The following is a 14,209-nucleotide window of genomic DNA, read 5'->3' as shown; positions in this document are numbered from 1 at the left end:
AAATGAGTCTCACCTATCTATACTGAGGGCACACAAACTCAGCACTGTGATGCCCACTGATGCCTTTTGAATGAAGGGCACTAATTTGCACATTTCAACACCGAAGGGCCAGTCCTCTGCAAGCAGCTGTGAAAAGAAAACAACAATTAGAAATAAACTGTTTTTAAAAAATAATTCCCAAAGCTGAAACATAGACCTTTGTCTTGACTGTTTTCCACCGTGTAAAACTTACTTAGTCAAGAAGTGCCTTTTCACAAAGGAGTCTCCAAGGTGCGTGTCCTAAAAACTAGGCAGTAGCTTTACAGTCACTCCCTGGCTGGGCAAGGATAGGCATAAAGGCTTAGTACTGACTTCTTAAGCCCCGCAAACTCCACTTATTTTGCTTCTAACTTCACCACTACAGTGTTTATGTGCTTTTCTTATGTGTTCCAAGTAACTCTCCATTTACCAGAAAAACAGAAAATTACTTAAGGCTGATCAGAACAGGGCAATGCCAACAAGTGCACATCTGGAGTGGGGTTTATTTGAAGCTTGGTGTCTAGGCTCCATCAGCTAAGAAGTCAGGCAACACTGGAGAGAAATGTATCCCATAGTTTTTAGCTGACCACCTGATAATGAAAGAAGGGACCTACTAGATACTAAGGGAGGCTAAACAGCTAGTTTGATATTAGTATTTAGCAGAAGGTAAAGACAGATCAGATTAATCACTCACTGAAGATCTTTAATGACCAGTTTTTTCAATGATTCTTTATTACAATACTGAAAGGACTAACTGCACATTAAGTATACTTATAAGTGCTACAGAATAAAAGAGCTCAATGAATTTCAGATTGGTTCAACTGCACTTTAGGTTATACACTTTAATGGAAATCTTCTGTCACATCCCAGCAGTACATTTTAGCTGATTTAGGGGACGAGACTTACTGGACACAGAAAGTACCTTCCTAGCAGCTGATGCTATGAACTGTTCGCCTGTGGCTGCACTTTAGAAACATTTAATCTTTGTACTCTGCTGTGAGCTGCTCTAATGGCTCAAATACACCACAGCAGCAGCCAAATATTCCAGTTCCTCATAAAAACAAGACTCTCCAGAACAGAGGTTACGCCAAGAAATAGTCACAATCATTATACATAAAAGTAAACTTTCTGAGTTTCTGTAATTAGTTAACATTATCTAAGCCCATTTCTGTTTTTCATAACTTTCTTCAAATGAGGCCTTCTCAATCTGTTGCAGATTGAGGGCTACAAAATGGAAAAGGAGAGGAAAGAATGATAACTATCCAAAAGATGATTGTAAAATCTTTCCTTTGGCTCAGGTCTCCTCAGAGATCTTAGAGGGCTAAAAAATGGAAAAGAAGAGGAAAGAAGAACAGTAACTACCCCAAAAGAGATTGCAAAATTTTTCCCTTGGCTCAGGTCTCCTCAGATATCTCATTTAATATGGATGTACTATAAGAAGAAATAGGTCATCATACTGTATAGATTCTGCTGGGGACCAAAATGAGTGAAGATAGATAGCCACAGAGTTGCCTGCTCACGATGGTTTGGTTCAGCAAATTCCTTAAGCACACATACACATGCATCCCAGAATAAACAATTACATGGTCCACAACAGTTTTTGAAAAGCCCTGATAATAATTTAAGTATCATTTTATTTTAACACAAAGAAAGATAAGTACACTTCATGACAATGTGCTTTTGGACATCCCTAGAAAGTGTCCACCAGCATTTTTAGATACCAGAATACCTTCCAAAATCTGCTTTAGTCCTGTGCTGAAATGGGACCTTCTATTTCTTCAATGATCTACTCAAGTAAGACAAAGAGTATAATGCTTCTGCAGAAATGAAGCAGATATAGAAATTCTAGGGATTTATGTTTTTTGAGAATTTTATGGAAGTAATAAAGCAGAGGAAGTAGGGATGAGGTTGTAATAACCATACGGTATCTTTTCATTTATGTGATGTGGGAAAATAACTCAATCTGTAATTAAAGTATTTTCACCAAAGCCTCTCCCTAAGACTTCTTCTGCATTGCTGTAAGGGGGTGATAGTAACAAACTACTATTACAATTGCTATGTGAATCATTACAGGTGTTCTAAATGTACACTTTACAGAATCATATGACACCTGGACTCATTTAATTTATATCAATTGGGCAGTGAGCCTCCAGCCTACCACACATAGTTGCTATAGAAATCAAGGACTGGGTAGCAAGTACATTTTATGCTTGTTTATAGTATCTACTGTATATTGTACATGTGTATATATTAAACCACAGATGACTCATTAAAAAAGCAATTCAAAATCAAAAGGTATTTTTTCTTCCTTGAACTGAAATTAAGAACTGTGGTCAAATTCCTGTTGGCAGATTCTGTTGAAGACTTTCAGCTACAACTAGCTGGTGTATGTGCCAAGACACTCCCCATCTCTCTTCCCTAAAATCACAACAGTTCAGCCACATGTCGGAGATTTCCCTGAACTAATACTTATCTCTCAGGTGCAGGCAGTCACACCTGTGCTCCAAGCTGACTGGATTTGAGCCAGCTCCAGTTTGGAAGCCATATGGCTGGATTAGCATAGGGCTGTGCATGAGTGAATGCAGTCAACTGAGAGAATGGGTGCATTAGCTTGGGTTTAGCATGACATCAAAATATTACTTGCATTCAGCTAGCTTAAATCAGGGACAGAATGGACACACAGCTGTCTGCATTGGATTGGAAAAAACATGTCCTTTATCTCTTACAGCTGATGTACTGTGATATTTGAGCATTTTAATGCATGACTCACAAGACTCTTTATGATGGTATTGCAAGCAGCTAACGATATGCTTTGCAGCAAAAGCTTGAAAATGTTAAGAAAGTAAAAGGGAAAACCAGAATGTTTTAATTGCTGAACTATGCTTCTTTCTTGTTTCTGTTTGTCCTCTGTATTGCCATCTCCTTAAAACACTGCCTTAAAGTACTGTGAAAATCCACTGTATTCAGGAGAATCATATTTGTGGACAAGAGCCATGATTATGCCTAGTGAAGTACAGATGCAGCCTAATGCAATTTTGCATGGCTAAAATGGTTTTCTTATAATTCATAATAGGGTATCTGTACAAAGAGTGCCACTTTACAAATGACTTAGAACCATGAGATACTGCCAAGTGGCAGCAAAGAGAAAAATAATGTTGCGTTTTCATTAGTAAAATGTCAAGAGAAATTTACCACTGGCTGTATTCAGAGTGACCTTTTCCAATGTTTTACAGTCACTTATTTTACATCGGTGAAGTTTTAACTGCTAAGCCACAGAGATGTGCTGAAGACGAAATGAAATAGAACAAAGGGAATACATTGCAGAATGAAGTGAAATTATACTTAAAAGAAGCAATAGATCTGATGCACTCGTATAGCGAACACTATTCTCAGACTAGACACAGATCCAAGCCTAAACTGATGTGAAAGCTGCACAGCTATGAAAGCAGTCCCAAGAGATGTTGTGACTCATAGACACACCTGTGAATTACAATTCCTGCCCTACTTCCTCTTGGTTGTGCAAGAACAAAAAGATACTCGTAATCTGCTGCCAGAATATGCCAACACAGGATCACAGTACACTGCTCTCAATAGCTCAGCTGCTGTGGCTACCAGCCACAAGGCTGATGCCATGGCTCCATCCCATAACTGCTGACTTGCTGCAGTCAGACATGAGGAAGTAGCAAAGTGTGCACGCACTTACATCAGTGTCCTAGTGCTGAGAAATGAATGCAGGCAGAAACACAGAGCAGGAATTCGTATTTCCTCCTAGCTGCGTGTTCACAGCAAGCCTAGTTCACAGGACAAGAGGACTCAATTTTCATCATTATGAATTGCAGCATTCCACAGGAAATCAGATGTGCAATTGTACACCCAATACACGGGCAACATTTTTTCCATGTATCTGTGAAATGACTGGCAGATTTTCACCTGATACTTTTTGAGATAGGGAGGTCATGCAGATAAAGTATTTTTTTGTATTTCATAGGAGCAAGCATTTTTCAAAACAGGAAATTTGCCCAGGAAATTAAGCTTATAGTCAGGGATAAGTCAGACATTACAAAACTTATTAATATTTAGCAATAATTATGATATCAGGGTGGGGATCTTCACTCTAGACAAGAAAACATATTTCCTAGTTAAGCCGAGAATTTTTTACAAGTTTACAATAAAGTGTAAACCTTAATTTGAGGCATACAATTAGTTTCTTTTTCTGTGTTTTTATTAGTAACTTCCGCTTGGAACTGTTTTTTTTCAGTGATTAATTAACACAAAGTAATATCACACAGAAATCTTAAAAATGACTGAAACCTCATAATGCGTTGCTGAAGTAAAATAATTCTGTGATTTCACAATCATGGTTATAGGACTGCAACAAAAATAAGCATTAAGAAAGCCATACTGCTGTCAGATTGGGAAGCATAAACACAGGGTAGAAAAAAAACCACAACCCAAATAAGACACAAACTTGTTTTGAAATTTGTCACATGCATCTTTTAACTGAATGTATACATAGCAAAGGTACATGTAGTGAAAAAAATAAATTTACATATCTATACTGACATCAACTAACATATTTCAGTTTGGAGATCCATCATGAAAACTATGTGTACTTTTAACAACATACTGACATTTCCACTACCCCGTCGACTGGACTTCAGAATAGATTGTTCCCATCTAACTACAGAACAAAGGTACACTCCATTGCCTGTAAAGTCTAGACAGATTCCTCCTTCGGCCAATTCATTCCTTCTTAAGTGCCTGTAAGCTGCACTTTTTGACCATAAAAGGATCCTAAGCAAAACAGACTTCTAGCTTAGCATGGTCAGATATCAATAAATTTTGCATAAGAAATTCTGAGATGAACTTTGCAAGACTTCAAGTAAGTGGTTCAGATGTTGAAAGAAAGAAAATAATGCATTTCTCCCCATAAAATGGCTGTTACCTTTAACATCAGAAGAAACAGTGGCCAAGAGTTGTCATATGGAATAGTAATAATGTTTTCTGAAGACAAGCACCTTGACTTTTTTTGAAAGTTAGGCAAAGATTGGCTTTATCATGATGCATGCCTTATACATACTTGAATTACAAGAGTTAGTAAAGTCATCACAAAGACATTTCCATATGAATCTCGGCCTCTTTAGAGCACAGCTGGATTAACAGAGGGGCCAGTTCGCATCTGCATGGAATATCCGGTCCCTGATCTGGCCTTTCTTACATTTCCAGTGCTTAATAATGCTTTATGCTAATGGTATTTTTTATATAATCTCTAAAAAACATTACTGGGGGGAAAAAAAAAATCGTTGCCTTGATCGAAAAAATCAAGGCCATTGACTTTGGCCTTTGCTCATTGCCTTGGATAAAGACCAGGTTTTGTTTCTTCTCTGGATTTTTTTTTTCCTCTGATCTTGCAGTATGTTCTGAGATGAAGGAACCTGTGACAGTATTTCCAGGCAGATATGCTTCCTCAGTCATCTGTGTCATAGCAAATTGATAGAGTTCAGAAAGCCACACAAGAGTGTGCAAAGGATAGATTGTTCCCCATCTTAAAAATCCATTGGAACATGACAATAAATTGGACTTAATACAAGAAAATAAATATTACAAAGTGAGAGAGATGTAGTCTACATATCAGAAGAAAAAGCACATTATTATATTATTCGATTACAGCTTTTTAAAGTCTATGTTCCTATCTCATTACACATACATGCATGAGGGGCAGAGCTAATGTAAGTTCGGAATTTCCAATCCTCATGTTATTTTCGTGTTTCATATGCAGGAGTTACCAACTTCATCGATTTGGGAAAAAGAGCATAAGCCTTTCAGAACTGCAGACCTGTACTGTCAGGTGTACAAGCTGCCACTGTCTTGTTTTCCAAAGACTAAGCGCAGGGAAGGACATAAAAAGTTCACTGATCCACTACTCTATCCTTCTGCTCCTTATGTCCACACCTTTAATTGCTGTCTCAAATTAACAAAAACATGATTACTTAGTCTGTTTAGTGAAGCAGTTGACTAGGCATAGGACCACCTTCACATCCAATTAGTAGCAATTTTGCAAAGCATTTACACTGCCACAGCATTCTGTACTGCAGAGTGATTGTCTCAAGACTTAGCATCTTAGACGTTGGACTGCATTTGCCTCACAATCTAGCTAACACCGGCTTTTGTTTAGATCCCGACAATTTAAGAGATGTCAAATTTCATTTGTTATTTTTTTTCAGCTACTCACATATTCACTTAAGTTAAATAGTCACAGGGACATCTTTTGCAGTTATCACTTTAAATAGCTAACAAAATGTTGCTTCAAGTGAGAATTCTGTGTTCTGTCATGTGTGTCTGTCTGGAAAGCGTTCACAGACACTTTCACACTTTCTACTACAAGTGTTGTTGAGTAAACTGCTGGCATTTTACTAACATGAGGAATTCTCTCACACTTTTTCATGCAGCTGCTAGCTGAGGATCTGGTAGCAATTTTAAGGTCTGTTTCACCCAGTTTTAAAGTGTTTCAAATTGCAAGTTACAACTGTTCAGTATACTTGATTTACAAACCTTTATTCTTCCCCTGCTGCTGGGTGACCATAGCCAGCTTTACATTGCATTACTGTATTCTCCCTCATAACGGTGCTCTGCAGGTGGAATTAAATGGGATGCAGAGTTGATAAAAAGTTCATCAACTAAAACCACACTCAAACTCTTATTTTTGATTAAACACAATGTCTAATGTGTGTGTGTGTGTGGGGGGGTGTTTAGTTTGTTTGTAACTCACATCTATTCGAAAGTCCTACTTTAAACCAGCAAATATTTCACTCACTATTGTAGAGAATAATACAAATTTAATATGGGATCTTCATTTAAGATGAGTAGCAATGTGGAAGATTTAGCATCTGAGAGTTATTGCTTAGCTCCTAGCATTATCAATAGCACAATAAATATCCCGGACTTGCAACTGGTAGAATATTTATCTGTTTGCAATGTGATGTTTTATTCCTCCCCCTCCAACATACCTACTCAGAATGATATACTTGATGATATTCAATCAAGATAAGCACAGTGGTATATCATTGCATGTTATGATTAATTTAATTTTGAAATAGTATAACCGGGATTGCAAAGTCTTGTACTGAGCAATTGTCATTGAATCAATCAGTTGGATTTTTCTGAGAACAGCTGAAAAATCTTTTTGTTCAATAGCTTTTTTTTTTTTTACAAAAATACATTCTTTCCAAAACATTTTAAAGTATTTTGCTTCATAAATTCCACTCTCAGAAGAGTCCATATATCTCACAAGGACTACGATAAATATGTAGCATGGAAAATACTGAAACTCTAAATCGAAGAAACTGTCGTGTAATCCAAATTATCTGGCTGGTGAATTTAACAGTTATGATGTTTCCTGCTTTGTAATACTCCAGTATTTAAAAGGATAAAGATACAGGATTCTATCATTTCAGCAGCTTCTGGGAGTAACCGCCAGGGATAAAGAAAACTAAATTCAAACCCAGTCCCTTCAACATATTTTTTCCAAAGCTGGAAATAACAAACCTCAGAGGTTAAACACATGCATATGAAGTGAGGAGAAGATGACAGATGAAGGTTCTCATGTTCACTTCATACAGTAACTGATGGGGACCCAGACTGTAAACTTTCAAGGCAGAAGGTGCCTCGTTATTTGCAGCATCCCTCCTAAGAGGGCTGATCTTGAGTCTGGATTCAATGGTTCTTAAGGACTGCACAAGCCCGGTAGACAAGAGAGGGGTTGTTCTCCTTCTGTGGCAAGTCTCACCACGCCAAAGATCAGAATAATGAAGGCGCAAGGAAGCTGGTGAGGCTCACTCCCTCTCGGCTGACCAAGCTGCATCACTTGCAAACGGGGGAAAGGGCTCACAGCCCAGTAGAGAGAACATCATGCTTCACAACCTCGGGATGTATAGAACTAATGCAAATCGTTCTGCTGAATGATCTTTGTAGCTCCTGAATAAAGGCCCCACGCCAACAGCAACTGTAGGGACCCAAGTGAAGTATTACCAATAAGCCTGTCCCAGCTGAGCAGGAGGGACCGAGCAATACTCACAGGAAAGAGTCTTCTGCGCCCTCCCTTCCATTCCTCGAGAGAAAGGACGGAAGCAATGAATCCATTGCGCATTTACCTATTGCATTTATAACCTTTATCTCTGCGACAGCATCTGTCTCCAGGTGACTTTCAGAGCCTGGCCAACTCCACCTCTGCCACATTCCCAGCCTGGACCGCTGAGACGGCTGGGACTGAGGCACGAGAGAGCGTGCCTTTTGGGACAACATCTGACCACACCACCACCCTCCATCAGCTTTTTGGCACGAGGTGAAGTCCCAGAGGTTTCCCAGCCAGGGAGAGGGCGCGTCTGCCCTCCGCCCCCGCGGCGGTGCCCGGTATCTGCCGGGAAGAACCAAGGACAGTCCCGGACCACCCCCGGCTCCCCCTCACCTTGTAGATGCTGATGGGGATGTCAATGATGATGTGGAGCAGGTCGCCCAGAGCCAGGCTGGCGATGAGGATGTTGGGGCCGTTCCTCATGCACTTGTTCTTGTAGATGATCCGTAGCAGCGTGGAATTGCCGATGATGCCCAGGACGAAGACGAGGCAGGACACCACTGTGTTGACGTACTTGAAAGTCTCCTTAATCTTCGTCTGTCCGGTGCACATGGGGGGCGAGGCCGAGCGCGGCCGACCGCCAGCCGACCCCCCGCCCCTGGGCAGCGCGGCCGGGCGGGAGGCGTTGAGCTCGGCGCCTCGCACCGCGGGAGTCCCGGACGTTGGGCTCTGCCCGCCCGGGCCTGGCGGGCGCAGGGACCCGTCGCCCTCGGTGGCGGCGCGGCAGCCGAGGAGCAGGAGCAAGAGGAGGGCGGTCAGCCGCCGCGGCCGGGCGCCGGGCATGGCGCTGGGGCACGGCTGTTCCCCCGCCGGGCGACCGCCGCTGACAGCACCGACCTGCGCGAAGAGAGCGGACCGGGCGTCAGCCGCGGGGACACCGCGCCTAGGCGAGCGCCGACACCCGGGAACGGAGCCGGGGCGCTGCCTACCAGCGGACGGGGGCGGTCGGCGGGGCTGGCGGTGTAGCCGGCAGAGCAGCGCCGGGGCAAGAAGTCCCCTCCAGCCAGAGACCTGCTTGGCGCCGCCGCGCTCTGCCACCCGCTCCTCTTCCCCTCACCTCGCTGAGCGGAGCCCGCTGCCTGCGGGGCTCTGCCTGCTGAGCGAATGAGACGCGCCCCGCCGGCTGCCTTGCCCCAAGCCCCAGCTGGCTGCTCCTCTCCGTGTCACCGGGGCCGGCTGGCGCCGCTTTCCGGCGATGGGTACCCGGGGCCACGGAGCCTGGAGGGACCGGGCGCTTGCGGCAAAACCCAGCGGCCGTCACTTGCGCACTAACTCCCGTGGCTAAAGTCGCGCCAGCGGTACAGGGCTCCCCCCCTTTTCTAAAACATTCAACCGCATCTGGCCCATCAGTCACGGCCAGACCCCACCCGCGGCCTCCGCCTCCCCTTCCCCCCGCCCCGCGGCGCCCAGCCCAGCCCCTCCGCTCTCCCGCCGGCCCCGCTGCCCCGCCCCGCCGCGCTGTCGGGAGCCCCCCGGCTGTAGTGATCCCTGCCTCGGTACCTACTGGGCCACCTGCACTGCCACCTGCCCCTTTTGCGGCCCGCCCGCCTCGTCTTGTACTAGGTTGGCCGCGGCAACCTAATAAAGCAATTTTGCGGGTTTCGAAAGAGTTTTTCAAATCAGAAAGGGCTGTTAGAAGAGGCTTTGGCATTGTTAGAGGACGCCTGCAGGGAGGAAGAGGGCTTTTGGGCTTTTCCTCCTTGTCCTCTCCAACGTTCATTCCCAGTAGCTGGGTACAGGGTTCACACTTGCATTTTATTCCCCTCTGCAGACAGCCCCCACTCATACATCCACAGTGGCACAAATGCTGCTTGTGCAACTCCTACGGGATTAGTGCCACGCTTTAAAGCACTTCCCAAACCGGGGTACTTTTATATTCTTATGTCAGAAGCAGTATTTTGACTGTTCGGAAGCTGCAGTCATCCTGCTTGGTTATCTGGCTGCCGCTTCGGACAGGCATGGCAATGCATCTGATTTCCGTGAGCTCATTTCAGTCCTTGCGTCCTTCAGTGAAGTGTAAGAGTGAAGAGATTCGTACAGGATTTTGTGGAGACTACGAACAGCCTCTGAAGGTTGGAAACAATTGCACGTCTAACTAGAAAGCTGAATTTTAAAGCTGGTTTCCAGCATTCTTACATAATTTTTTTTTTTCATTATATCATGCTGGAAGCTAAATCATATGCAGAACGTGAATGTATAAATGCTTCATTACAGAAGTCACCTAAATTATTATCATACCCCTAGGGAAAAACACAGAGAACCAAATGTTTCTTTTGAAAATTGCTGGTCTGATATCTCATCCTTACAGTGTCTCCTGCTAACACCTTCTTGAGCTAATGTAGCAGGCAGCTTTTTCTCGTCCCCATTTAGCTTCCTTTTCACATCTCCATCTTAAAGTCTGCTGTATCAAGCCCCTTTCCCATTTAATCATTCTTGATGCTTTTCCTAATTAAGCTGGCACACTCGTTTTTCTTCCACATTTTATATTACAGTATTTGTGAAATAAAGGAACTTAGAGTCACTTCTAAACTGTGTGAGGATAGCTGGAGGGTGACTGCACTCCAGCTGGAATACTGATCTTTTCAGGTTCAGGCTTTTTCAGACCATGTTTTGCAGCAGGATTTGTTTTGCAGCACTGGGGCTGATTCCTCTCCCAGTGACAGAAGTGTGAACATTGAATAAACCCTATAATATTCTGAGCCCTGGGGACTTAACCAAAGTCTTTTCAGTTTTCACTTCTGCATTTTCTCAATTTCCAATTCAGTCATCCATAAGTGAACAATGTTTTGCTAAATGCAGTATTGACTTCTATTAGAGAATCTTGGCATTAACTTTTAACATTAACATAGCATTAACATGCTTTTTATTTGCAAGGTTCTTGCTAAGCCTCAAAGGCTTCTGTGCTGCTCTTGACCAACAAGAAGTAGATTGCGACTACACTGATGTATTTGTGAACATTTTTGTTAGCACAACTCCATGAAATATGTTTGCTACTGTTTGGTAGCACCACCATTGCTGCCACTTAGTTCAGCTTCAGAAGTTTTAGTAACAGCAATTTAGTTTCAGAAATTTTTAGTAATAGTGTATACAGAACTCAGGACAACTGCTGCTACCTGAAGCACATTACTGTGCAATACTGCACAAAACAGGTCTATGCGACAAAGCACCTAAGCTGTTTCTGACTGTAACTAGCTAAGTTTACGACTCTTTTTGTTTCTACTCTGTTTTTTCAGAGATTAGAATATTTGAGAAATTCAAAAGAGCATATGCTGTGGTCCAAGTCTGCTTTAATTAATGAAAAAATAAAGGCAAGCACAGTTTTGCAGAAATTTATGTGAGGATGAAGATAATACCATATTAAACACTGAGACCACAGTGGACATCTTGGCAATTTAACTGTAGCTTAAATGAAGAAGCAACTAACAGGGTTAATCTAGATTGCAACAAGAAAAAAAATCTGTAAATATAATAGACTGGTGCCCCTTAAGTGGCCTCTGCTAATTATGCTATGAAATAAATTCCTTACTGAACTATATGGAATTCATTATGTAAGATTGTGCAAACTGCTGCTAGTGTAGCTGGCTCTTTTTTTCTTTTTTCTTTTTTTCCTAGGAAGCAGAAATACCCCTTGTCCTATGGAAAGTTCACTTTTGTACCAAACAAGCAAAGCTGGGCTGGTCCACCATCTAAAAGATCCTCCAGGCTGTCTGACACTCATTTTATTATATTCTGCACTTTCACTGCATTCCATCCCACAGGCTATTGACAATTATATGAATTGCAGCCAGTCACTATTTTAATTCTAAGTCAGATGCAACATTTCCATGACTGCTTGCTAATGCTCTATTTAATCTTTTTCCTTTTTTTTTTTTTTTTAATTTGGAGTGTAAAGTAAGTAGACTGAATAACTTGTAATCACCACCAGAATGATCTTTAACAACAGGAAGACTTTAAAGATTATTCTGTTACATGTACTTTAAATCATGGTAAATGGTCACCATTACAGCATCAGAAAACCCTTTCATTAACAAGCTTATGAGACACACCACAGGACTGTATATTTTAAGTCATGTTATACTCATTGAATCCGTGGGAATTTTGTCATGAGCTTTCAGGTACTTTTGCAAATTTCATTCATTTTCTGTTTACGTTGTTCAGTAAGTAGCCTCAGAAATCTGCCCCATCAGACCTGCTTTTCTTTTTATTGAGTCCGGTGGAAATTTGCCTACTAACTGGGGCAAGTCTGGGATGAATAGAAAGAATAGCTGTCTCAGTGTGAGCCACACATTAGACGCAGGAGGTCAATTAAGTCAGAAAATAGTTTTCTGTGTTTTAGAAGTTACCACAGAAATGTTACCAATGGCAATTTTAAAGGGGTAAATATACTTTGAGAAATCAAGAAATTAGGATATTGCAGTTTTTTAACTGCAGGTTTATGTACTGGGCAGATAGTACAGAAGAGTAACATTGTTTGCCTCATTTTTTCCCCTTAGTCTAAATTTATACAATAAATATTAAATTCTTTTTAGTGTGATGTGTAGTTATGCCTTGTGTCTTCTACAAAGCTAAGCAACTTCTATAAATTATAGTGTTGGCTGTCAATTGCAGTGTATTTACCGTATACCTAATTCTTGAAAGAGTGGAACAACATGTATTTTGTCATAAAAGGTTACAATAAAACAATAACAGTAGATATCACAAATGAAACATGAAGTTTGTGTGTAGATACCTGTTTTAATGTAGGTTACATTGTAAATGATTTTGTACTTTATTTTAAAACAGTAAGATGCAAAACAATGAAAGGCAATCAAATTTGTACTAAGAAGAAGACATTTGTCTGTCTCTATACTCGTTATTAATATGAGTTCGAGGATTTTATGTGGAATGAAGTTCAAGCCTTTACATCAGGCTGATTGCTAACTGAAATTTTATTTTCCTATCTAAAACTCGAAGGTTTAAAATAATATGCCAGTTAGTAAAATTTAGTCCTCTCAACCTTGCTATTCAGCATCAGCAAAGGAAATCACAAAGTAAATTAAAGTTCTAAAACTAACGTAGCAGCATGTAATCAACTTGAGGCATAAAATACACTGAATTGCTGTCCATTAAGGGAAAAGCTACTGAAATGAGTTTGGGAATGTAGCTGCAGGTTTGAAAGAGCAGCATTTCTGAATTTTACAGAAATTATTAAAGACGCATTTTTCTATGCTACTTCAATAGAATAAAGGTGACACACTTTATTTTCAAATTCCAGTTGCAGTAGGAGTTTGGGTCAGAATCTCCCAGGAAGCCTAGATAAGATCAGTTGTATAAAAAAATAGGACCTTTTTCAGCTGCTGGAAATGTCTGCACTTTTACAAAGGAGGTGATAACCGACCATACATTGTTTATGTTTTTTGCACAGAAATCGCTCCAGGTGAGCCTTTCAAGTCTGGATTAAATTCATTTCCAGACAAAATATCTGACCTCAAGAGGTGCAGTGATGCACTTATCCATGCTTTTCTGCAAGTGTGTCCATGTAATACAAACTCAGTGTTCATCTATGTAGAATGAACCCACCACCACCTACTGACTTTAAACTGTACACCAATAAAACCATTCAGTTAAAAAAATCACTAGAATAAAGAAATCCATACTGTGAAATATCAGAGGGCTGAGGAGAGATCTCAGGTGCAAGACAGCTGGCTATCCACAGGCTCCTTGTTTGCTTCATGCTTGGCTCTGTTCAGGTTGGTTCCAACTATCTCCAAATCAAACCTATTACTGTGGGGTCATCCCTAAGTAGTGGGCTGGTTCTTAGCACAAGGCACTGGGGCTTTTTCCGGACAGTAGTATGGCTGCCTAGCAACTAAAATAGTCTCTGGGATCCTCTGCTTGGGCTGGAGAGGGAGACACTTCCATTTCTAATGGGAGAGTTTTTCACTTGAGGGGACTGGATCATCTTAAGGGTCTTTTCCAACCTAAATGATTCCATCATTCTATGACTTTCACCAAACTACACTGACAGAATGCAATAATTATTTACCCAGGGAAATAAGTAAGAGATAGTATTCAGATGTC

The 14,209-nt window shown here is 41.5% G+C and overlaps 1 protein-coding gene across 3 annotated transcripts in view; it reads right to left on the bottom strand.

Annotated features, from left to right (window-relative positions):
- Window positions 1-9,476, bottom strand: part of EDNRB (endothelin receptor type B) — a 38,984-nt gene extending 29,508 nt beyond the window's left edge. The window contains exons 1-3 of one of the 3 annotated variants that reach the window (XM_030477055.1): window positions 9,207-9,476; window positions 8,483-8,986; window positions 14-126 (exon numbers count right to left, since the gene is read on the bottom strand). In XM_030477055.1, coding sequence (XP_030332915.1) covers window positions 14-126; window positions 8,483-8,932 — 563 coding nt within the window. In that variant the 5' untranslated portion in view covers window positions 8,933-8,986; window positions 9,207-9,476. Of the gene's footprint in view, window positions 1-13; window positions 127-8,482 lie in introns of all 3 variants that reach the window. The other 2 variants (XM_030477052.1, XM_030477053.1) reach the window with 2 other exon arrangements.
- Between the last annotated feature and the right edge of the window lie 4,733 nt (window positions 9,477-14,209).

The sequence above is a fragment of the Strigops habroptila genome, chromosome 2 (assembly GCF_004027225.2).
Source record: "Strigops habroptila isolate Jane chromosome 2, bStrHab1.2.pri, whole genome shotgun sequence".
Taxonomy (NCBI): Eukaryota; Metazoa; Chordata; class Aves; order Psittaciformes; family Psittacidae; genus Strigops; species Strigops habroptila.
The sequence above is the reverse complement of the archived record's forward strand: the minus strand, read 5'-3'. Positions and strand labels throughout refer to the sequence as shown.